This window comes from Peromyscus eremicus, chromosome 3 (assembly GCF_949786415.1).
Source record: "Peromyscus eremicus chromosome 3, PerEre_H2_v1, whole genome shotgun sequence".
Lineage (NCBI taxonomy): Eukaryota > Metazoa > Chordata > Mammalia > Rodentia > Cricetidae > Peromyscus > Peromyscus eremicus.
The window spans coordinates 40,359,389-40,383,956 of NC_081418.1; the positions used below are offsets into that span (position 1 = coordinate 40,359,389).

The 24,568-nt window shown below is 51.6% G+C and overlaps 1 protein-coding gene across 1 annotated transcript in view; it reads left to right on the top strand.

The window, feature by feature from the left end:
- Positions 1-24,110, top strand: part of Snd1 (staphylococcal nuclease and tudor domain containing 1) — a 427,841-nt gene extending 403,731 nt beyond the window's left edge. Inside the window, exons 17-24 of the mRNA XM_059257458.1 lie at positions 9,354-9,542; positions 15,476-15,617; positions 18,585-18,708; positions 19,553-19,622; positions 20,272-20,385; positions 22,133-22,336; positions 23,365-23,409; positions 23,524-24,110. Coding sequence (XP_059113441.1) covers positions 9,354-9,542; positions 15,476-15,617; positions 18,585-18,708; positions 19,553-19,622; positions 20,272-20,385; positions 22,133-22,336; positions 23,365-23,409; positions 23,524-23,589 — 954 coding nt within the window. The 3' untranslated portion in view covers positions 23,590-24,110. The remainder of the gene's footprint in view (positions 1-9,353; positions 9,543-15,475; positions 15,618-18,584; positions 18,709-19,552; positions 19,623-20,271; positions 20,386-22,132; positions 22,337-23,364; positions 23,410-23,523) is intronic.
- Positions 24,111-24,568: the final 458 nt, after the last annotated feature.

The following is a 24,568-nucleotide window of genomic DNA, read 5'->3' on the forward strand; positions in this document are numbered from 1 at the left end:
ATGTCAGAGAAGAGATTGTTTGGAAAAGCAGTTATCAATTTGGGTTGGACATGAAAGACCATGTGGTGTAGAGGTGAAAGGGCATCCCAAGGAGGTGGGGACAGAGCCACCCTGTGCCAGCAGCTCATGAAAGAGCTCGCTGCTGCCTGCCTCTAGCCTGCCCACTCCCCGCTGCACTGCGCTGACGGTAATGAGACCCAGGAGGCCTTTCGTAGGCCTAGCCTCCCAGCTCCCAGAGCACTGAATTATTAATTGCATTGTGTTAATGTTCATCATCTCTGAAAGAAGTTGGTGTGTGTGTGGCCGCAAGGGGAGGCCTTACGTTGGCCGTGTTAAACTGCTACTATATTAAGGTGAAGTGTCTCTTCGAGTTCACACTCTGGCCGTGGCAGCACACTACAGCTTTCATGCAGCATCAGGGACAGTGGAAACCCAGCTCCGTAGCGTGGCTCCCTCTCCGTGTTATAAAAGGATTTCAGTCATGCTCTGGTTGCCCTGGAATTCTACTCACATTCTCACAAAAGGCTGGGCAGAGTGAGTGGGTTGGAGTCTTTGACTGTCTAGTGTTGCTATAACAGAGTAAATGATACTGGGTAGTTTGGGTTTTGTTATTGTTTTGTTTTGTTTTGTTTTGTTTTTTAATGAGTTTATTTGGGCTCACAATTTGGAAATCCTGAGAGGATGCATTGTCACCAGCACTGGCACCATGGTGTAGGTGGCATCGTATCTGAAGTACTTGTGAGAGAAATACAGTATATGACACAAACAGAAGACAGAAGAAGTGGGGAGGGACTGGGCCTGCTCTTCATAACAAGCTGGTCCTTCCAAAGGTGATATCCCTATGACCTAATTCCCTTCCACCAGGTCCCACTGTTGGTTTGTTTGCTTGGTTGGTTGGTTTGATGATGACGGTGATTGTGTTGAGACAAGATCTCATTGTGTAAACCAAGCTAGACTCATGATCCTCCCGTCTCAACCTCCAAAGTTCTGAGATTACATGTAGTGCTACCATGCCCATTCTAGGCTACTTGTAAAGGGTACTGCCAAGCCATGGAGGGTGAGACTGGAGTGTCCCAGAGCTCACATTCTTATTCAGTCAGTCTTTCCACTTAGCCGCTTCCTTTCCATCATTTCCCCTCTGGGACATGATTAGCAAGCAAGGCTCCCCCACTTGCCCTTCTTTCTCATGTAACCCATTGCTTTTCTTCTCTTGACACTCCCTGCCTTCCGTGTGTGCTCCCTTACCACAGCCTCAGGAAACCCAAGGAGAACCTCAGAAAGAGAACCAGAAGCTGGTTCAACTTTCACTTTACTGGAGGAGTACTGAGCCCAAAGCAGGTATGATGCACCAGCCAGTAGGATTTCTCTGGTCCTCGTTGGTTGTCTGCCTGTCACTGATGACTTGAGGGAGTGGCCCACATGGGAGTGATGGAGATTTCCACCCCTAAGGGTTCTTGGTCCACCCTCTGGAGAAACCTGCAGCTGCGCATAACCATGTACAGTCAGTGTTCCTTGGGGCTGGAGCTGGGGCACCCCGGGGCTGTGTTCCAAGCATTCTGTAGGCTCCAGACATTTTTCTCTGCTGCCTTAGGCATTGTGCAGAGGCTCTGCCAGTGCCCTGGGGAAGAGGCTACTGTTCTCCATCCTCCAGGAAAGGCTGGCGTATATGTGTGTGGTCCCTGCCCATACCCAGTAAAGCCCGTGTGAACTGTCTCCTTTGGCTGCCTGCATTCATTGCCTGGAACATGGGCTCCCCTTGCTGCTTTTCCCTGATCTACCTCATTTCTTTTGCCCTTGGTGCCCTGGCTACCTTACTCAACAGAGGCAACTTCCAATGCATGCTTTCTTCTTTCCTGCGTCCTCCCTGCACTGGGACCCTGGAAGAGCTTCAGGAGGAGGATGTAGCTATACACCTTTGCCCTTTAGTAACACTAGGCATCCAGGTCAGCATCTGCCACAGAACTTAGGACACACATCAACCCCCCAGAGCAGGCTGAGCTCAGAGCTTCCTCTGTGGTTGAATACCTGAGCATTTTAAAATCTCTCCCACCTGAACCCAAGAGTGCTTGCAGGCTCTCCCGTTCATATCAAGGCGAAATTTCAGAATCTGGAAGCTAAATGGCTAGGAAGGCCAGAAGGTGTTAGCATTTATGAAACTATCAGCCTTGCCTGGCTTTTCCTCCTCTCCCTTCCTCCACACCCTTGGCAAACCCCAAGTGGCTCCCCAGCCTGCACTGCACCCCAGCCAGGGAGTATGTTCCCGCTTAGAGCGGGAGAATGACTCAGCCCCACTGCCTGTCTGATTGAAGTAGTTCCTGTGTTAAGGAGCTGGACAGAATCCAGACAAGAGGGGAAAGGGGGACAATTTGGAGGCGGAGACAGAAACTGAGTATGTATTTCTGGAAGTGAGGGCGCAGAGGCCACTGCGAGAGAGGCTGTGGAAATGACACAAACTGCTGGCCACCACCTCCTCTGCTCCAAGCCATAGCACTAGTGGTCACTTCTAGTCCTCCTCCTCCTCCTCCTCCTCCTCCTCCTCCTCCTCCTCCTCCTCCCCCTCCTCCCACTTCTTGCCTTCCTTACCCAGCCTCAGCCAGAAAGGAAGAGCCCACAGCCCAGCTGGGTGGGCACTGAGGTGTACACGTTGCCTGGGCACCAGGAGCTCTTCCTCAGTAATTAGGAGACATGCAGATTAACAGCCTGTGCCATTTTATTAATTTGGTAAATAAGCCAGAACAATTTCATTAGTGGCACATTAATGTGCTTGGGAGCAGGAAGGGTGTGTCCCACTGTGAGGCAGAAGGTCCCTCTGGCTGCCCCAGCCCACAAACAGGCCAGGTCCAGAGTGTCTAGCATTTTATCTCCCTGGGCATGGTTGACTCTCAGCTCTCACCTCTTTAGCTTGGTGATGAGAAAACACACACACACACACACACACACACACACACACACACACACACACACAGCAGACAGGCATCTGTCTGTCTGTCGCAGTGGATTTGGGAGCTCACCCATACCTGAGTACTTCCTGTCAACCCCATTTGGCTTACCTTCACTCTTTCATAAGGACCTCCAGTGTAAGAAACACAGAATGTTTTAGAGAGGGCAGAGGATGACAGAACTCACTCAGCAGGGATTGATCCCCAAGTATGCAGAGTTCAGGGCATAGCTTGACTAAGCAGGAAGCTTCTGTATGGAACAGACCCAGAGATGCAGAGCCTGCCCGTGAGCTCTTGGCATTAGCTAATGGGAGAAGAATCATTTTCACGTTCCTCCACTGAGTGCACAGATCCCCACTCCTTGTCTGATAGTTAACGGAAGAAGTCTTGAAGAGGTTGTTTGGCCTGCCCCAAAATTCACAGCTAGTGCGAAGGGTTGACCCACAGTCCTTCAGATTCCCAAATCCATGTAGTTTCTAGTCCCTCACAACCCAAGTAGTAGGTATTTCCAGGCTCTGGGAAGATTTTGAGTATCAAAAAAGCTTCATTCCCTGGTGGAACTGACTTTCTAGTTACAGAATGAAGACATTTGAGCCTGAAATAAGAGCTCCTGCCAGGTAGCAGAGAAAATGATGGTGATAGTGGTCATGAGGAAACATTTATATACTGACACTGTTTGTGTACCTAACATATTTATATTGACTCATTTAATTGTAATAAATTCTGATTATGACCTAGGGCAGGTCCTGCCAAAATCCCAAGTTTCTGTCAAGGTTTGTTGTTGTCATTTTGTTTGTTTGTTTTAAAGGTCCAGGGAGGTTCAGTGATTCACCAAAGTGCAAGCAGGTAGTGGGTGAATTTGAACTCGGGCCGCTTGTCTCTGTAGTCTACATTCTCAACCTCTATTCTACACTTAGCTCTGTAAGAGCCAGAAGAAGCAAAGCGATTTCCCCACATATTCATAGGTGGCCTTTTGCAGGTGGTGCCAGAGAAGGTAATGTTGAAGCCAAGCAGAACACGGTTTACTGAGGCTGGTCTAGCTCAGGTGTCTAGCAGCCACAAAACCCACAGTCACTCCACCAGTGTCCAGGGCAGAGGCCTAGAGGCGCTGATGGAGCAGCAAGTAAGCCAACCTGGAAGTGTCTTTTGACTCCTGATGGTCTATCTTCAGCTAGCTGCCCACCTCTGCCTTAAATAGCTACCCCAAGCCCCTTAGAGTCTGTCAGGAAGTACTGGCCTCCCCCCAGAACCATGTCCCCTACGTCTCAGCTCTGTCATACACTCAACAGGAGACTGAAGAGCCAGCATCTGTCTGCTGTTATATAAACATACACAGACCCCTGAAGTACCTCCGAGACCATGACCACCCACATGTGTAAACAGCAGATGCCCATTCCCAGAGTGTGGCAGTCCATGGTCATCACCTAAGATCTGAATTCCTGGATGTCACCTCCATTGTAGGAGTCTTCCCACAGAAACTGTTGAGTCCAAATCACTTCAGAAACACTCCAAGACGCTGAAGAGACTACATCAGATAGCTTTTTGCAGTTTACACAGCACTCCATGGATAAGATCTCGGTTAATGCTTGCAATCGCCAGTTGGGCATGAGGAAGTTTCTTGTATATTTCACAGGAATAAATCTCCAGTAGCTACTGTCTGTAATTTGAGGCAACTTGTAAGGAACAGCTCTCCCTACAGAGATCTATATGTAGTCAGTCCTCATCATTTGCAGGTTTTGTGTTTGCAAGCATGCTCACTAACCCCAAGATCAATTCTGGTGCTTTTGCAGTCATTTGTAAACATGCAGAGTGGCAAGAAGCTTAAGTTACTTGGCAGGCACATTCCCAGCTCAGGTCGAACAAGGCAATACTGTCGCCTTCTTTTTGACATAGGATCTCATTAAGCCGGAGGTGGCCTCAAACTTGCCATGTGCATGAGGGTAACCTTGAACTCCTGGTCCTCCTACCTGCACTCCCCCCCCCCCCCAGTGCTAGCATTACAGGCATAGACCACAATGCCTAGCACTTTGGGGCTTTACTTTATTTTTAGATGGGGGTCTCACTATGTAGCCCTAGCTGGCCTGGACCTCTCTGTGCAGACTAGGGTGGCCTAGAACTCAGAGATCTGCCTGCCTCCATCTCTCAAGTGCTAGGATTAAGGTGTGGACAGTGAGGTATGCCTAGATAACTCCGCCGCCTTCTTGTTTTAGCTCTCAGAGTATATATCATTGTTTTCTTGGTAATCTGTTTAGTGTCTTGAGTTTTGTGGGGAACAGTGCTTTTTCTTAGTGATTTTTGTTGTAGAAAATGGTCCCAAGCAAGAGTACGTCAAAAAAGCTGGAATATACCTTAAAGAAAAAAATACATGTTACATAACTATCGTTCAGGCCTGACCTCTTAAGGTGCTGAGAGCTCAGTGTAAACGAATCAGTGATACATATTAAATAAGGTGTCTTTAAACAGAAACATATTTAGACCAAGGTTAGATATTTGACAAACAGGTAATAAGAGACTCCCAGATTCCTAAACCTTTTTTAAAAATTATTATTTTTAAAGAAAGCATTTAACTTTACTTTATGTGCATTGGTGTGAAGGTGTCGGATACCTAGAACTGGAGTTACAGACAGTTGTGAGCTGCTATGTGTGTGCTGGGAATTGAACCTGGGTCCTCTGGAAGAGCAGCCAGTGCTCTTAACCGCTGAGCCATCTCTCCAGCCCCCCCAAACCTTTTATTGCCTCTAGGAATAATGGTTCAGTATTTTTTAATTCATGGTCACTTTATAACACTGTCATGGATAACAAGAATGGAGTGTGTGGGCTGAGGCTGTAGCTCAGTGGTAGAGGAAGTGCCTAGCATGCACATAGCCCTAGACTGGTTCCTGGCACTATTAAGTAGAAAGAATAAAGCCAGGCATAGTGGCACACTCCTGTAATCCCAGCACTTGGAAGATAGAGGCAGGAGGATCATGAATTCAAGGTTATCTCCAGCAACTAAGTGAATTTGAGGCCAGCCTGGGCTTTATGAGACCCTGCCTCAAAACAACAACAAGAAGAAGTCTGTATCTATGTAATCTCTTTCCTTCTCTCTGTGAGCATGTCTGTTTTACATGGCTACCTGTGTTGCCTATGCTAGACCTTGAACTCCTGGGCTCAAATGATCCTCCTGACTCAGCCTTCTAAATATTCCAAGTAGCTATAACCATAAATAAACATAGCCATCCTTGGCTTGTTTTTTGGAAAGGTGAGGAGGGAATGTCACAAGTTTGAGTCCTGGAGGTAAACAGAACTAGAATTTGTGCAGGTATAGATCCTCGTACCATTACAGTTACACCACAGATTGCTGGCAGTCAGTCTAAAGGAGAGAAGTAGAGAAGACTGCATTCCACTCTGGGAGCTCCCTGCTTAACCTCTGCCCTTGAGGCCCTCAATTCTCCATGCCAGAAAAGAGTCACAGACTTCCAGCACCTATCCAGGCCTAGGTATATCCAGGAAAGTAGAGCTATAGCATGGAACTTGACTGCAGAGACCAGGAGCCAAGTAACTCGGGAGCCTGCAAAAACAGTAGCCCAGACACCTTCCCCTGAGAGCCTTTGTTTGATTGAGAAATTACTATGTTGTTGGCAGTTGTAATGAAAGAGGAAGCTGAGCCCTACCAGCGACAGCTTTATCTCCTTCAACAACCCCAGATGGAACCTGTGGCAGCACACTGCCCAAGGCCAAAGATTTCTTTCGCCGGGGCCTAGGGACTTGTCAAGCCCAAGTTAGCACATCGATTGCAGGCAGAAAGAAGCTGGATATGTGTGAGGTCTGGGCTTGCTTGCCAGGGAGAACCCACTGCTCCTTGATGGATTGGCCCCAGGTATATCCGCTAGCTGTGGTTCTCCCTGGCAAGCCCTGGAGAAAGCATCTAGATTCTGGCTTCAGAGAATTAGGTGTCAGTTTGGGGTTTGCCATGTGTAGTGAGGTCTGAGCATGGCGCTGTGTAGGATGAGAGAGATTGTTCCTGCCTGGTTGCCTCAGCAACCCATCTCTGAGCTTCTTACATCAGTGCCAACAACCCAGCCCGCTGCAGAAAACCACAGTGGCCCACTGCAAGCTGCCTAGGAGCCTGCCAAGCCTGGAAGGATGCTGTGTGGTCATGTGGAGGGAAGGGGGACGTTCTCTGTTTTACGGGGGGAAACACTTGGCTACTAAAACTCTGTAACATGACAGGTCAGAGAAGGAGGAAGCTGGTGTGGGCTTGGACTCCATGTTGGCTGGGAACTGAACCAGCACCGCTTGCTTTTGGCTGGGCACATGTCCCCTGAGCTTCCAAACACAAGGCAACAAGCCCATCTGTTCTTCCCACTGCCACCCCCGAGTTCCTCTGGGACCTACTGCTTCTTGGCCTTAGGCTGTTTGGTAAGACTTGGCAAATTAAGGCAAAAGAAAGGTGGTCTTCCACAGTGACATCATGCCCATCAGTTTTTCTCTGGTTCCTGCAGGCCTGATGGCCCCTTCAGCTCCCCAGTCCTCTCCTGCAGGGCACTCAAGTTTACAGTACCCTGGGCTGTTGAGAGGTGGATCAGAGCATGGAACTCTTAAGCACCACTTGCTCTTCTTCACAAGCTAATTGCTAGACTCAGAGCAAGGAGAAGTCTGTTTCAGCACCTACCAGGCACTAAGTGCTGATTCTTCCCACTACATGTAGCTCTGCTGAAGAGCTCCAGGGTCCTAAGTCTGTATGGTGGAGGGGGCCACCATCACCTCAGCAGAAAGCAGAGAAGCAGGAGGAGGGACTGCTCCTGAAACAAGCTGTGAGAATCCAGGGGGAGAGTGAGTTGCCCTGCTGGGGCAGTTTCAACTGGTGTTTCCACTCATTAGGAATGGGCCCAAGGAGCAAAAGAGTGGTGGAAAACTAGGATCAAGTCAGGGCCCTGCCTCCCTGGCCCCGCCCTTTACCTTTATCTCTGTCACCTTGTCTCTGCCCCTCCTAACCCAGCCACCTCTTTCTGCTTTGGGAGAAGAATATCACCGGACATTTCCCAACTACCCACTCTCATTCCTTTTAGCCTTCTGCCACTGGCACCAGCTCAGGCTTTGAGAATTCCTAGGTATTTAGACATTCATTTTATTGCTTAATCGAGCTTGAAGCCATTTAAATTAATACAAGTTTTACATTTAGCAGCAAAGGCTTTTATAGGCCCCTTTAGCAGAGAAAGAATGGGGGTCGAGAGAGAATCAAGGAAGAAATTTATTGTGGGCCATTGCTTTTCTGAGGTAGGGTCAGGTCAACCTCCCCAAAAGACACAACCCTGAGCCATCCACCTGGAAGAACAGAGTCTGTGCCAGCCCTGGGGTCCTGGGAATAGAGCCCTCCATGAAACTCTGCTGCAGTGTCTGGGCTTGTGTAGTGACCCCACCTATCTACTTTCCCTTTTGAGGATGGCCTCTGGAGTTGCCCTCCTCCCCCAGACTGTCCCGTGTGCTACTGCAGCCCCACCCACACCCTCCGTCCTTACCTGTCCCCTTTCTCTCCTCCCATGGCTTTCTGGAAGCCTCTTTAATTACCTCCATTAAACATTAATCCTTTCAGTTCTTCCTGGAAGAATGCAGTCTCCCTTTCCCCAGGGACTGCCTTGCTCCTCAGCCTGCCTGTCTTCCCCACAAGAGCTCTGGTGGGTAAGGGTGGGGTGCACCATCTTCAGCCTGCTTCTCACCTCACTCCTACACACATGCACAGCTAAGCGGAGGGCCTCCTTCAGCCAAGGTGAGTCAAGTGCACCCCAGTAGCTAGCTCCCTGCCAAAAGGAAGGGGGGAAAGAAAGCAGACTGGTGAATCTAGAAGGCTGTGCTCTGCACAGCTGCAGGGATTGACCGAAGCAGGGCAGCGAGGTCATGAAAAAGGACAAATACACGACACAGAAAAGCTGGGATCAGGTGGCCTGTGCTCTCTAATGGAGAGGCCAAAGCGCAGTGTGTTTAATTGTATACAGTTGCATAGGGAGGCGGGGCTATTACATAGAGATAAACAAGAAGGCAGGGTTTTTACAGAAGCTGAACAAGGAGACAGGTTTAGCTCATCTCAGTAGGAGCTGTCTTCAGGCTATAAACACGGGTCGGGGAAAAAGCTACAGTGGAGATTTTCAGCACACTGTCCGCATTCACACTCACTCACACTCAGGGAAGGCTCTGTCATCCCTCGGAGCCTCACTTGGGGGAGGTTTCACAACTTCCGTGGGGCTGAGGCATTGGGGTCCTTGGCATCGCTGTACCATGTCGACAATACGTTCACTCTGGACTTCCGGTTCTACCTGCTTCTGCTACATAGAATGAATGTAGGAGTGACTGAGGCTGAGAGCCTTGGTGCCACTCCCAACCCTTACACGTGCAGACCTGCACCCACAAGTTGACACACCTATCTTTTGTCCCCAGGTGGAGGTAGAAGTCGAGAGCATGGATAAGGCTGGCAACTTCATCGGCTGGCTGCACATGGACGGGGCGAACCTGTCTGTCCTGCTGGTGGAACAAGCGCTTTCCAAGGTCCACTTCACTGCCGAACGCAGTGCCTACTACAAGCCCCTCCTGTCGGCTGAGGAGGCCGCCAAGCAGAGGAAAGAGAAGGTACCGAGTGTGGCAGTGTGCTAGTCATTTCTTAGTATGTACTTTTTCTCACCTCCTTCCCACACACCAGAGCTAAGGATAAGGTGTCAGTGTAGGCACCTCGGGTCATAAGCCTGCTACAGACCTGCAGTGGGCCAGGGCCATCAGCCTGCAAGATTCCCAGTGGTGTCCCAGGCCTATAGCAGGATATTGTAGATGACCTTGGAGCAGTAGAAGAAATGACCAGGACACCACCGGTGAAGAGCCTGGGGTCAGCCTGCCCTTCTCTGTCAGTGCCCACCAAGGGACTGGGCAGCCCACCTCTGAATTTCCTTCCTACTGCCCTGCAGGGAAGCAGCCCAGGGAGATGCATGGGAGCCCTTAGAACAGCAGATTTACAGCCTCTCTCTCTGCAGATACTGCATTGAGGAGACAAGGGGGGTGGGTCCAAAGCAGCTTTTGGAAACAAATTGACTATTAAGGAACTCTGTGGCTTAGGGGTGGGAGCTGGGCTGACCCCCTCCCACACTAGCCTGTCTCCATTGACTTATAGCCTGCCTAATAATGGGATAAATCAGCCAGCCACCAATCTGTCAGGGCTCCTCTGAGCTTGAAGAGGGTTTCGTGGGACAGCCATGCTAAACTATAAATTGTTCCAAGAATAAATGTTTCCTTCCCCATAGGGTGGCCATCTGGCTTGAAATCCACTTCCCAAAGCCAAGACACCTGCCAATAGGAGTTGGGGGCTTTGTACCCCTAACGCACCGTAGTCTTCCTCAGGCCAAAGCAGCTGCCTCCTGGCTCAGGCCTCCTTCCTCTTTCAGTTCTGGACCTAGGGATCTGTCTTTAGTCGTCCTCTAGGAATTGGGGCAGGTGTCACACACTTTGGTGGCAGGAGAACACAGGTGGACAGACTCCATAAGGAAGTGGCCCAGAGACCCGGGCTGGGCACAAGAGACTGTCTGCAGTCTAGAGGAGCTTTAGGGCATCCGAGGAGGTTCCCTTCCTCCTTGCTGCAGTTCCTGGTCACTTGAAACCCCATCTCCTGAGAGTGGGCGGGGAAACAGACAGCCTTGGCTTCCACAGGAAAGGAGAGTCATACTCTTTATGACAGCTGAATTTAGACTGCCACCCCTGTGTCATCTGTCTGAGGCAGGGGACTGGAGGCACAGTGGATTTCCTGTTACAAGGTTGAACTGTCCCAGCATAGATGCATAGAGGGCCAGATTGGCATCAGTGTGTGAACTAAAGGCGGCATCTATGCCTATGGCGCAGTCCTCTAGCACTCAGCACATGAAAACTCACTGGAGGCCAGAAGCTGCCTTCTCAGGTCTGTCCACTCACAGTAGAGGCCCAGGAGGGACTTGGGTAAGGACAGGGAGTGGTACCTGGCCTGAGGGGGCTGGCTGGATTCCCTGCCAGGTACAGCACGAGGCGTCCTTATTTACCGCACAGTAGACTTGTCTGAAAGAATCCAAGTTGTCATTCTGTTGGTGCCACTTGATGATGCTAAGGAGTAATTACCAGTGATTAATTACTTACATGAGCTGCACATTTTTATTCCATTCTAATTAAAATGCAGCACACGACTCTCTATACTGGGCCACCTTCCCCGTGGACCCCTCTCCAGCAATCCCAGTCCACTATAATCCAGAGGAACCAGCCTGACTCTCCACCTCCCAGTGGAGCTGGTTCTGAGGAAGAGCTTTGTCTGCAGAACCTGTTAGTGACCCTCAGAGTTGGCAGCTGATGAAGGAGTTTGGAAGCCAGCTGGGCGACAGGAACCTGGGTATCTCGGGTGTACCCAACACTTCCCACTTGTGACCTCCTGAGGACTACGTCTGTTACTGAGGAACAAAGGGTTCTGGTTCCTTTACAGTGTGTAAATGTTTATACATACAGGCTAAACCAGGAAAGGGAATACTGAGAGACTATGTGAGACCAGGTGTGTGCAGAATTGGACAGTGTGACTGTACATGCGTGCATTAGTGAGTGTGTCTGTCTGGAGGAACCTGATGCTGCTGAAGCCTAGAAGCTGCCTCTTCAAGAGTCTGTTCAGTACACACTAGGATCAGAATCTCAGTCTGGCTAGAGAACTCCGCTGCCTCCCTGCAGGGTTTTATTCTTCCCTGTGCCCCATAAGACCCTCCCCTTCCTCTGCACTTAGGGGTTCTGGGAGGGAACAAGGAGGGAGTCACAGGTGGCAGATACCCCCCACACATTCTCTCTCCCTTTCTTCTTCTGTCCCTCTCCCTCTCTCCTTCTCCCTCCCTCTTTCTCATCCCAGCAGGGCCTTGAGCAGGGCTGGATTGACCATTGATTAGTTTTTATTGAGCTTGGCCTCCCTGCGGTGCGCGTGAAGGCCTCTGCCACCCTGGCCCCATGCCAGTCACACCCCTGGAGCCTAGTGAGCAGGGATAGTGAATAGGATTTAGATCGGAGAGACTCCAGCCAGTGGATTCCCTGTGCACAGTTTTCTCCCCTGGCAGGAGGAGAGGCTGGGGTTCCCTGGGAAGAAACACAAAGAAGAGAAAGGACCAAGGGTACAGAAACCAGGGAGAGAGAGTCCCTGCTCCTGACCCATTCTGGTCTATTCCTGTGCCCAGCACAATAGGCTCCTTCCCTCATGGTAGCTGCAGCAACAGGGAACCCTAAAAAGCCGCAGATGTAGAAGGAACCTGAGAAGATCAGAAACTGGCTTTGCGGAACAGCCTGGAGCAGGAGCAGAGGGAAGAGTTGCAGTCTAGAGCCAGAGCTGTGAAGCGTCACAGCAGTGTCTTGCCCTAAGACAGATCCACCACAATCCTAGCTTTGAAAAAGAAAATACACCATTCTTCAGCCTGGCCATAAACCCTACCACCATCAGAGCTCAGGAAGACATCTCCACATTAATACTCCAAAATGGCCCAGGATCAGGGGAGACTAACTCTAACAGGCTCCTCGTCTGCCTAGGCCCTGCTGCTGAGTCCAGACTCACATTTCCCTGGATAACATCTTGTCCATAGGGGTCTTTTCCCAGCTCCTCCCTCTGTCAAGAGCCTGGGAGTGAAGCCTTAACTCTGAGTGTCTGTGTACACAGTTACTGCTCCTTCTAGAAGAGGTCTTTGAATTTTCCTAGTCACCTTCCCATGAGTTCAGGAAGAGGAACATCCACAAAGATTCCCCCAAACAAGAGCATAGCAGAGCTGTGAGCTCAGAGGCTTACGAAGGCTGTGAGCAGGTAGCATCTGTCCAGCAGGGGTCTTGCCGGTGTGTCTGTCTTTCCTCCTGAGGTAGTGCTGTACAAAGGCATCATCAGCCAACAGAGGTAAGACCTTGGTCTAAGGGTGAGGACCATTCCCATCCCAGAAGACAGGCTCCACCACACCAAAAAAGAGACTTGGCATTTACCACCTTGCCTAGGACTACTGGCTGCCAAGTCCCAAGGAGTAGCTGTGCTGCCCCCTCTCCCCAAAGAGAAGCAAGGAGCCTTCATGGCTTCGCTTTCCAAGGAGCCACGTCCAAAGAGTTGAAGCTTCTCTCAGAATCCAGCTTCCTTTCCTGAGGAGCAGCTACCTCTTCTACCCTGGGATGCTTCTTCACAGCCTCTGGCACCTGCCATTCCATAGGTAGGCACCTTGCTTTCACTGTCTCCTCAGCTCAGGAGGCAGTGTGACCTCTCTTGTCCTCCAGCCAGGTGAGCTCTCTGACCTGGGGCAGGGGGCATCTGTCAGGCTTTGGTTCGCATCATTGGTGACCTCAGCTTGCTGCCCACCTGAGCCTGTGATGAACAAAGCTCCGCCCCTCTCCCCAGGGAGGGAACCCGATGCTGTCGATGCTGTCGCCTGAGGCTCTTCTTGAGGACTCATTAGCAGTTTCTGCTCTCACCCTGTCAGTCTGCTCCAGATTCATCAACACAGCTGAGGAGCACCCTCCCCAACAGCCACAGCCCAGGAAGCAGGCTAGGGTAGGATGGGTCTCTGAATGTCTCCCAGACCCAGGATCCTCTCTGTCGGCTAGCACAGAGGCCTGTCTCTTCCCCAGGAGGAAAGCTAGGAAAGGAAGCAGCTGGAGAAGCTGGGCAGAACAGGCGAGGGAGGAAAGGGCTGCTGCAGACAGCTGAAGTACTGGGGTGCTGAGGGGGAGGGGAGAAGCATGGGTGCTGGCAGAAGGTCAGAAAGGTGGCTGGCAGTGGCTCCAGCCTCTTTAAGGCAGTGATGACAGGCTTGTCTTAGAGGCAGTGTAAGTCCTATTGATCTGTGGAGTTCCAAGGGCTCTAGAGGGCCTAGGAGCCCAGTCGATAAGAATGACTGGCTGAGTAGACACCTTCCAGCCAGAGAAGCCTAGGAAAAGAGCCCAAAGCCTTATTTGAAAACATTTGACTCTCCGCCAAAGTCCTCTCGTGGGGAGCTTGACTAGCTAGAGGCACATGGACCTGTGAACCCTTAGGGGAGACAGGGCTGTGCTTTAGCGTTCCACCACCTGCTTCTCCTGGCCAGCCAGGGCTGGGGCTGGTGTATGTCCTAAGTCTCTGGGTGCTGGAAAGAGAGCAGTGGTAGGGGTGATGGAGAGATGACGGCAGCTGGAGGCAGCCACAGAGTGCACCCCACAAGTGCTACTGTGCAAAGCGCTTCTTTGTGTAGTGTGGCGGAAAACTTAGGCTAGGTGGGCCTTAGCCACTCCACTGGCATCCCCTAAACTCAGGAAGCCCACATTCTCTGCTCCTTTTGGTAGAAAGACACACACACTGACACCACATGAAAGACAGAAGTGTAGGCTTGAGGGGTGACCCAAGGAGGTTCCATAATTGCAGCATGCCTGCCTTTCAGCTCCTTCCCGGGGCCCCCAAGAATCTGCTCATTAGCTGAGAATATCAGTGACTGTATGTTAATGTTCTAATCAAAGGAGGTGGACCTGGAGATGGCTTGTTAAAGTCCAACCCAAGATAAAGGCTTGATAAACCCATGCCTTCTAAGCTTTTCCATGGCCCTGTGCTGCCTATTGCCTCCAGGACACCCAACCAGTGCCAAGGACCTATTTCTGACTGCAGACCTGTGTACCTCAGTTTCCCCATTAGCAAAAGAGGAATTAACATGATACCCATTCAGAAGGTTATTTGAGAGGCTCAAATGAATTGATACTTGGGAGAATGTTTAGGTGCATGGCACTAGTGAGCAAGCAGGTTTCTGGCTAATACTTGAACCATTCTTTTTCCTCTGTATGTGTCTTCATGATGCCATGTGTGGTCCTGTCCCCTGACGCCCCGTCCGCTTCCTGCTGCTCAGCTGGAGAGCCACTTCCCTCCCATGCTCTGACAGGCCTCACTACTTGGCTAATCTCCTGGCCGCAGGATTGGACTTGACGCGCTGTCACGTCGAATCAGCTTCTGAGCTGCTGCAGCTCTGGCACAGGGCTTGGGGAAGGAAGGAAGAGAGGGAAGGGTGGAGAGGGGTGGCCGAGCCTCTGAGCTGAGGTCAGAGCAACCTGCTGGAGGTGAGGGGCTCAGAGCAGAGGAGATGCAGTTCTGCACAGAGACATGTCCCCCTCTCCCAGCTACAGCTTGGTGTGCCTCAGGAACAGGGACGACCTTGCAGAGCACTCTGGGAAGGGAGATGGAGATTTGAAACTAGAGGGACTAAGCAAGCAGCCCAAAGCCAAGGCAGCTCATTGGTGGGATCCTCACGCTCCACTATGCATGGATCACCTGAAACTTGGTTTGATTTTGGTTTGCTTCTCCCCCTAGCTTTGTAGATTCTAATTTAATAAGCCTGGGGTGAGATCCTGGAGCCTGCTTTTAATAAACTTCCAGTTCTTCTAATTCCTACCAAAATCAGACCCTCTACATCAAATCTCCAGAGACTCCGCCTCTCCTGCTCAGAATCGGCCCTCCAAGTGGCCCCATTTACCCAGACCCCTGGTTGGTGTCCTCACTGATGTCCTTCTCAGCCACCCTGTCCTCACTGCCACACTTGCAGGTCTGGGCCCACTATGAGGAGCAGCCTGTGGAGGAACTACTGCCTGTGCTGGAGGAGAAGGAGCGCTCCGCCAGCTATAAGCCCGTCTTTGTGACTGAGATCACAGACGACCTGCACTTCTACGTGCAAGACGTGGAGACAGGTGAGTGCCTTTGTGCTGCTGCCTCACAGATCCCAGCGTGGTCCAGCCTACCCAGACTGTGGGCCCGAGGGTTCCGGACTCTCCCAAGCAACTTACTACTGCTACTGCCCCTAAGGATTACCTCAGAAACCCACAAGTGAGCCTGGAGTGGACATGGGGGTGTGGCAGGCCAAGCAGGTCCTCTGAGGACAGGTGACATTACAGACTCATCTGGGTGGTTCTCTGAGACTCTTAGGTAATGCTTTTACTCCCAGACACCCCTGGCAGGGCTGGGCATGAGGATTTGTTGCCTGAGTGTGTCAGGAATCATGGAGTAGATTGTCTGATGTGGTCAGGGATCCCTGCTTCTTAGAGAGGACCAAAGGAGCTTGCCCCTCTGTCTCTTCTCCTATGGAGATTAGTATAGAAGTGTGGTGGTCAGTTTCCATGGCAACAAGCAGGCTCTAAGGGAAGCTGTCCCCTGGCAGTCTTTGTGAAAGACCTTCTCTCCTCTCCTCAGTCTGCCCCCATAGCCAGGGACTCTACAGAGACCTCAGGTTTCTAGAGGACAGGATTGCAGTCACATCCACCGCTCGTACTTCCCCGACCTCCCTCCTCTTCATGCTGCTCTTGGGGCGGGTCATTGGGAGCAGAGGGATGTGCAGATATGGGCAGCCCCAGGAATGGCAGGATAAGGTGTTTGCCTGGCTTCCTCCGTCCTACTCCCCAACCTATTCTGAGCTGCCATCAGCCCGGCTCAGCCACTAGGCTCTAATGACATGTCCCAGGCAGCTGCTCCTGTGACAGTGTTATTTCACTAAGGAAAACTTCAGTTCCTCTTCCTGGGCTGAGAAAAAGTGGAGGAGGGATGAACGTTGATAAGCCTTGGGGATTCACTTCTTCTGAGGGTAAAAGGTGGCCCAGTGATTACCTTGGCAATGAGCCCAGAAAACAGCCAGCCTCAAGACTGAAAAGGAATCTTACCTCATAGGATCGAAGTAGAAATTAGGTCTGTGAGTGAGCAGAGGAACAGCTAAAATGGTCATTGGAAGCCTGGGGGAGGAACTCTAAATAGTCCCTGCCCAGGGACAAGATTCACCTGAGGGCTCCACTAGGAAGGACCACCTTACATGGCCTCACTGTGTTCAGAGGCAGAGCTTGAGGGTACAAGTTTCCATGTGACTCCCTCATGGGAAGCCAGATAGGTTGTCTCTGGCTGCTCTAGAAAGCCAGGATGCTTGGAGAGAATGGTGTCCGAGGCAGAACTAGGAAAGAAAGGACTAGGAAAAGCCCATATTCCTAGAATATTGTCACCGGCTCCTAGTAGTAATTGCCAAAGAGGATGCTTCTGTGGCTCTGTTAAGTCCATGAAAATAGACCTAGGATCTGTAGCCTCCCTCTCTGAACCTTTTTGGGCTCCTCGAGGTACATTCTCTCACCCTGTCCCCTTTCTATTAAAGTTCATCTTCACAAAGAGTCTGATAAGAACCTTAGCTGCAAGTGACCAGTCAGACCCTATATAAGAACCTCCAGTAGGTTGTGGCTGCTGGCAGGAGGCAGGAGCCTGTTTCTTTCTGTTGCCTTGGAACCCAGAAATCCAATAAACTGCAAGTAGACTGAGTTCAGGAGTACCTGTCAGTGTAAAGGCTGCTTCCCTGGAGCTTGGGTATCTGTGAGCAAGGAACACTCTGGAGGAGCCCAGAAGCCTCACCGCTCAATTGAATGAATGCCAGGACTGTGGGTGCACAGCAGCCCAAGAAGAGGACATGTGTGCATATGCAGAGATCATTTCAGTATGGTTGGATTAGTAAGCACCCTGCATGCACTGGGAATCCTACCGGGCCTGTGCAAGTCAACAAACAAGTGAGCTATGGTCTGTGCCCTGAAGGAGCTCGCAGTATAATGGCAGAAACATAAACACAGACGGGGCACTAACAGGGCTGATGGTAGCAAGTTTAACCACAGTAAACATGTGTTCTGCACCTGTTACAGTGGAGCCTCAGCCCTGAAGGGAAAGAGCGGTGCCACAGTTAGACTGCACATCTCCAGCCCTGCCCTCACCTGCGAGGTGGAAGAGAGCAAAGAGCCTGTGAGGCTGAACTGGAATGCGGGCCAGAAGACCCATAAAAGGATAGGCCACAGGGGACTGGCGCCTAGCAAAGCAAGGGTAGAGAAGGAGCCAGGGAAGGGAGATGAGACCTCGGGTACTCGGAAACTGGCCCAGGAGCGATAGGTAAACATCAAGGGCTGCTGACCCTCAGCCAGGGAGCCTGGGCAGGAAAGTGGGGCACTGCCCCCTGCTGAGAAGAGGTAGACCCTGGCAGCATTGGAAGTGCTGTTCAGCAGGAGTTTTACAGGGTGACAAGGGCCAGCGTGCCTGTTTGAATAGGTGGAGCTTCTGTGTCCCACTCAGTCCTCCCGCATCTTTCAAGGCTCTGATTCTCAGGCCCTTTCCTGTCTGTGGTCATAAGGGATCCATCCTGTTGCCTCCCAGGAGACATTGGGCAGAGTGGTTCTTGCTAATCATGAGATCCAGCCCAGGAGCTGTTTCTTGTAAGAATGGGGTCCAGGCTGCCAGCCCTTATTTTAGAAGCTGCTCAACTGTGCTCAGTGTCCCTTTTCCTTCCTACTTCCTCAGTCAAGACCTACCTAGCCACAAGAAATGTACCTCAGTAGTATGACACTTCCCTAGGATGCACAGGCCCTGAATTCCATTTCCAGTACTTGAAAAAGAGTTAAGAAGGCCCAGCCACATTCCCCAGGGCTCCTGCTCCCTGGCCAGTATATTAGAAGGGTGTGTACATGCAAGGCCCGAGATAAAACCAAGTCACCAGTTCACTTTTGAATGTGGCTGGCATGAAGCTGCTTGAGTGGGAGCCACAAAGGACTGCCCTGCCTGGGCTGAGGTAGCCAGTGCTTGGTGCCCTCTGTCCCTGTGTTCACCCAGGAGTGAGGCTCCCGTGTTTCACTGCCCTCTTTTTTTTACAGGCACCCAGCTGGAAAAGCTGATGGAGAACATGCGCAATGACATCTCCAGCCACCCTCCTGTCGAGGGTTCCTATGCCCCCCGCCGGGGCGAGTTCTGCATTGCCAAATTTGTAGATGGAGAATGGTGAGCCACAGGGACCAGCAGGGCGACAGGGCTTAAGCAGGATGGAAAAGTATCCTGGGGCACAGGCCTGCAAAATTGCTGTTAGATGGCAGGCATTCACCCAGAACTGCTTTCTCCTGGGTTGTTGGTGACAGCCTCTACCAGGTCTCCAGGGTACCCCCTCATTGGGGGCGGGAGGGGGCAGGTGCGGGTGCTGTCAGCCAGCCAGCCTCCAGAGATTCTAGGATAAAGTGGTGCCACTTCCCCTTTCCTGGGGATACAGGATAGTAAGGCTGCTGGCTGATACCCTCCAACCCAGCCCTCACCCCTCAAGGAAGGATGATGTCAGGAGTCAGTTGGAGGTTTGTCCAAAATGAGCCCAGCCCAGCCAGCCAGCCCTGCACCTCTGCTGTCTCAGATCCGAGCAGCAGAACTTCCAGGCCGGAAGAAGGTCACTCATGGATGATGTACCAAGGGTAGAGCCCCTGGCCTTCCCAGGGTGACGAAGTGACTTGGATGTGTTCCCTGCTGCAGCCTCCCAGACAGATCTGCCGGCTAATTACAGCTGCTGTTTAGTGTGCTGGGCTTAAACAGCAGACATCAATCTAGTCATTACTCTTGTTGCTTTATGCCCCAAGGACACATTAATCTGCTCCACATGCTCCCTTCTCCCTCCTTGCTCCCAGGCCCGCTCCAACTCCTGTAGATGCTGTCCAGAGCTCCCTGAGCCTCCTGAGCCTGGACCTCCTTAGTCTGAACACTGGCCTCTGTGACACCCAGTGACCCTGGGCAGGAAGTACTGTGTCCCTGGGGAGATCGGGTTGCTAGCGCTATCCTCTGAACTCTGACCATGATGCTGTTGCAGGTACCGTGCTCGGGTAGAAAAGGTGGAGTCCGCTGCCAAAGTGCATGTCTTCTACATTGACTACGGCAATGTGAGTGCTGGGGACCAGGGTGGAAGGCAAGCAAGGCAGGGACCATCAGGCACTTGGTAGGTCCCTTGGTCAAGTCCATCTCACCTCTCGACAGTCCTGCATACTGATGGGACATACACATTGGGCACCTCTGCTCTTTGTAAAACAGGCCAGGCCCCCGGAACTACTAGGAAGTACAGGGAAATATGGCCAGAGGCCTTCAAACACTGATAGATCGTAGGGAACTTGACACTCTTGAGGTGTGGCAGTGGCCATCTACTGTCCTCATTCCCTCAAAGATAAGAAATGAGGATCTTCTAGTAGAAAGTCCAGATCTGGGGCCATGCTCTCCCATGGTCCCTGGGAGAACACAGTAAAGAGGTATTGCCAGGCCGGAGTGACTCCAGCTCCCTGGGCCAGAGCCAGAGGCATGCATGCCCAGCACTGTCAGGAGCCTTCCTGATGTGAGCACCCTACCCTATGGAGTACTAGACAGGGAGCCCATGCGGCAGAGAGCCAGCAGTTGGTTTTGCCAACTAGAGAAGCCTGGGAGACTAGCAAAATGGAAGTGAGCCAAAAAAGTGGGAGAGGCCCAAAGTCAAGTTCCCAGCAGCCTGCTACAGAGGTTACCGTCGTATGTGACGATGATGTCCTGGTGCTTCCTCTCTAGAGAGAGATCCTGCCATCCACCCGCCTGGGTACCCTACCGCCTGCCTTCAGCACTCGTGTGTTGCCAGCTCAAGCCACAGAGTATGCCTTCGCCTTCATCCAGGTGCCCCAAGATGTGAGTACAGACCTTGTCCTCCTTTCAGAGGGGACTGACACAGCCATTCCTGCAGCCCTCAGAGCCTGTCAGGAGAAGAGGGAAATGTGTTGCGTTGTCTGTTGCTGTGCTAGGACTCAGTGTTAGCTTTGACCCTGGGAACTGAGAGAAGGTACCACAGACAAGATGGCATGATAGCCATTCAGTTAGTTGGGGTTTTTTGGGGTTTTGTTTGTTTTTGTTTTCCGAGACAAGGATTCTTTATTTAACAGCCCTGGCTGTCCTGTAGCTCACTCTGTAGACCAGGCTGGGCTTAAACTCAAGAGATCCGCCTGCCTCTGCCTCCTGAGTGCTGGGATTAAAGGCGTGTGCCACCACCGCCTGGCTCAGCGAGTTCTCAAGCAGAGGGTAGGCCTGGTGAGTTAGGTGCACTGGTATAAAGACTCCGTCCCCACAGCTGAATCCTAGGAGTAGTGGGCAGTAAGAGAGGAGAAGACAAAGGTAGTTTAGGGACTGGATATTGTGGTCTTGTCTGTCCTGGCAAGAGCTTATGCTCTGTACCTTAGGCAGGGAGGGAAGTGACAGCATTTTGACCAAAGTGTGACATGGTCAGATATGTTTCTGATAGCTTTGTAAGTGGGGGATAGACTGGAAGGAATGGCTGGAAATGGTCCTAACAATCTAGGCTAGAGATAAGGGCAGCCTCACCAGGGCCACTTGGGGAGTTATGGAGATGGGGGTGGACGAGTCTCAGAAACACATGGCAATATCAGAGAGGTGGGACAAGGCAGAGGAAGCTGAGATGCCACTGACTTCCTGATACGTGGCTGTGTTGCTGTTGGTCCAGGAAAAGGAGCACTTTGAGCTTGGAGGATCTCCACAGTGCTACACAGGGTCCAGTATGGAAGAGAGGTTAGACCTAGAGTTATGGATTTGAACATTGGAACCATGGGAGTATTTGAGATGGTGCAGAGTAATGTGAGAGCTATGGCAGGGGAGAGAGCCTTGGGAGGTACAGACAAGGTGAGGACAAGGAGCCCAGAAGCAGGAACGGGAGGATAGTAGGACCTGTGCTCAGAATTGTAGTGGTCCCAATTTCCAGGAAGAGAGACCCAGTCAGCAGCATCTCCTCCCTCAGGGAGTTCCACCGAGTAGGCTGAGGCTTTATCTTCAAGGAGGTACCTGGTGCTCAGAGCAAAGGTGCGTGAGCAGCCTGGCTAGTGCTGCCTCCAGGGACAGTGTACTAGATGCAGGAGGAAAGGTAGGAATCATCACCATTTGCTTCATAACTTTTCACAAAATGTGCCAAAGGGAAAACAGATCACAAAAGATGTGGTGAGCAAGTGCACAGATTGAGCTGGGGAGCGTCTGTGAGGATGGGGAGATGTGTGGCGAGAACCCAGGATGCTGCTATAGTGAAGACAAGAGAGAGATGATAGGCTGAACATGCTGGAGCAAGACTGTGCAAGTTTAGAGGCCTGAGCAACAGTCACTGGGCAAATTTTGGGAAGAGAAGGCCACTTTCCCTCAGAGACATAAGGCGGGTGGGTAGGGGTCCAAAAGTTGAAGGTAAGAATGGTTTATGTACAGTTAGTTGGGTAGAGGAAGGGGTCCTTCATGTCCAGGACCTGTTTGTCATTCACAGAGACCTAGAGGGAGAGTCCCGGACTCTGCTGGAGGTCCAGGGACAGATAGGTCTTAAGACCCACGCAGCTCTTTTTTGGCCTTCATTCATCCCCCTCACTAACATGGCTATATCCCTGTCCAGGAGGATGCTCGCACAGATGCTGTGGACAGTGTGGTGCGGGACATTCAAAACACTCAGTGCCTGCTCAATGTGGAGCACCTGAGTGCCAGCTGCCCCCACGTCACTCTGCAATTCGCGGATTCCAAAGGCGACGTGGGGCTGGGGCTGGTGAAGGAGGGACTGGTCATGGTGGAGGTGCGCAAGGAGAAGCAGTTCCAGAAAGTGGTATGTGATTTGTGAGGGGCCCCCATCCTGGAAGCAGGCCCTTAGCACAGACCCTGCACCATCAGCAGCGCCACAGATGAGGGACTGGGGACTGTACCCAGAGCCAGTGCGGAAGCAGGGGATCCACCAGCCTCCAGGTCCTGCTGGGGAAAGATAATGGGTTTGGGTTTGTTGGGGTTTAAAAAAAATCTAATTAAAGCACAAATTAATTGGCTGCGGGTTTGGCTGAGAATGCAGCTGCAAACTAGAGCAGAAAGTTTCCCTCTGCATGTGCCCCAGTCGACAGGCTCGGGAGCTGTGCCAGGGGTGATGCGGAGGGTCCAAACCTACCTCCTCCCTCTCAGTCCTTTTCTCTAACATGGAGTCTCCAAGTCCTGTTACCCAGGACCACCCATAGCCATGTGGTAGCCATGAATGTTCCAAAGACTCCGTCACAAGGCTCCTCCAGCCCACAGGTCCACACGGTGGTTTGGGGTCAAAGGCATTGGCTATCTTAATGAAGCTACCCATAAGGGCTCTGATATCTAGAAATTCCTTTTGCCGACATCACGAAGATAAACACTTTCTATGAGTTCACTCTTGCCCACCATCTATAATGAGAACAGACAGACCCTACCCCTACTTTGTGGAACTTATATTCCAACCTGAGACAAGGAAAATGAACACAACTAAATCAAATCCAATGTCACAAGAGAATAACTGTTGTGCAAAGGGGAAAACAGAAGTCTAGTCCAGAGAGGATCAGGGGTGGGATGCATAGTTGGAAGAAGGGTCAGCGGATGTGGCGTGAAGAAGGGGGTGTTTTATCAGAGACTTGAGGTGCACACGAAGGGAGGAGTCCTCCGGGCAGATGGACTAGCCAGTGCAAAGTTGAGCAGTCCCGACAGCGGTGTGACTGTACACCCTGCAGTTTGCTGAGTGCTGGACTCCACTGACTGCACATCTGCAGCAGCATGTTGAGTTGCCCCTCGTTGCTCATTCAGGAACACCTCCATCTTGACCACTCCCCATCTTCTTGTGTCCTTCAGATCACAGAATACCTGAATGCCCAGGAGTCAGCCAAGAGTGCCAGGGTGAGTTCTTGCCTGGGGCTCCTGGAGGTGCTGAGTTTGAGAGGTGTGGCCCTGTGGCTTCCACTGGGCCACAGGTCCCTGAAGAACCATGTTGTTCTGTTTCCCTCCTCACAGCTGAACCTGTGGCGCTATGGAGACTTCCGAGCTGATGATGCTGATGAGTTTGGCTACAGCCGCTAAGGAGAACTGTGCCTGGCCCCCAGCACCGCTGATGCCAGATTCTTTCCCTCTGCCAGGAGGCCGTTTTCAGCTCCAGACCTGGTTGGGGAGCATAGATTGGGTCCAGCTTTGCTTCAGTGTACAGAAACCTCCTGTGGTGGGCAGCATTGGAGCTGGGGTGGGGATCCCGAGGCTTGCTGGGGCAGACATCACAGTGGCGCTGCCATCCACAGTCTCTCCTGGATGGTTTTGTATTTTTATTTGAGGGTTTGTGGGGTTTTTTTTAAATTGTCTTCAAATCAGGAAAGAACAATGAAAGACTTTGTCTTAGTGAAGGGGATAATCGTGACACCCAAGGCAGCTATCAGCTGGCACTCACCTCCACCCCAGACTGCCCTTCTTCCCAAACTCTGTCCACATGTTGATTATGTGACTTCTGATACATCCGTTCTCGAATTCCAGTGTGTCCACATCTGCCCCTCACCAGCCTGTTCTGTATTTAAAGCTTTGAGACCCAATAAAATAGTACCTGCTGTCTGCAACCTTACTGTCATGGTGGAGCCGGAAGACTGGAGTCTTGGCCCCAGCCAGAAGGAAGCCTGGTGACAGTCCCTAAAAGCAAGGCTGCTCAGGAAGTTCTAGGCAGCCGGGAGGCCTGGTGGGTCCCACAGCCGTCCTGCAGCAAAGCAGCCATCTGTGACTCACTGCATGTGGCTGTCCCCCAGGGCTTCAGCTTCAGAGTAGCATGGGCTGCAGTGCTAGGTCGCCTCTCGGGCTCATCACAGCATGAGCCCAGCAAAGACCCCAAAAGAAGTCAAGGAAGGAGTTTCCCAGTTCCTGCTGTGAGCTCACGTGGGGTTAAGAACAAACTGGGCCTGGTAGTTCACGCTGTAACCCCAGCTTCAGAAGACTGAGACGGGGAGATCATGAATTTAAGGCCAGCCTGGACTAGGGTACTCAAGGTCAGCCTGAACAACTTAGACCTTGTCTCGAAAATAAA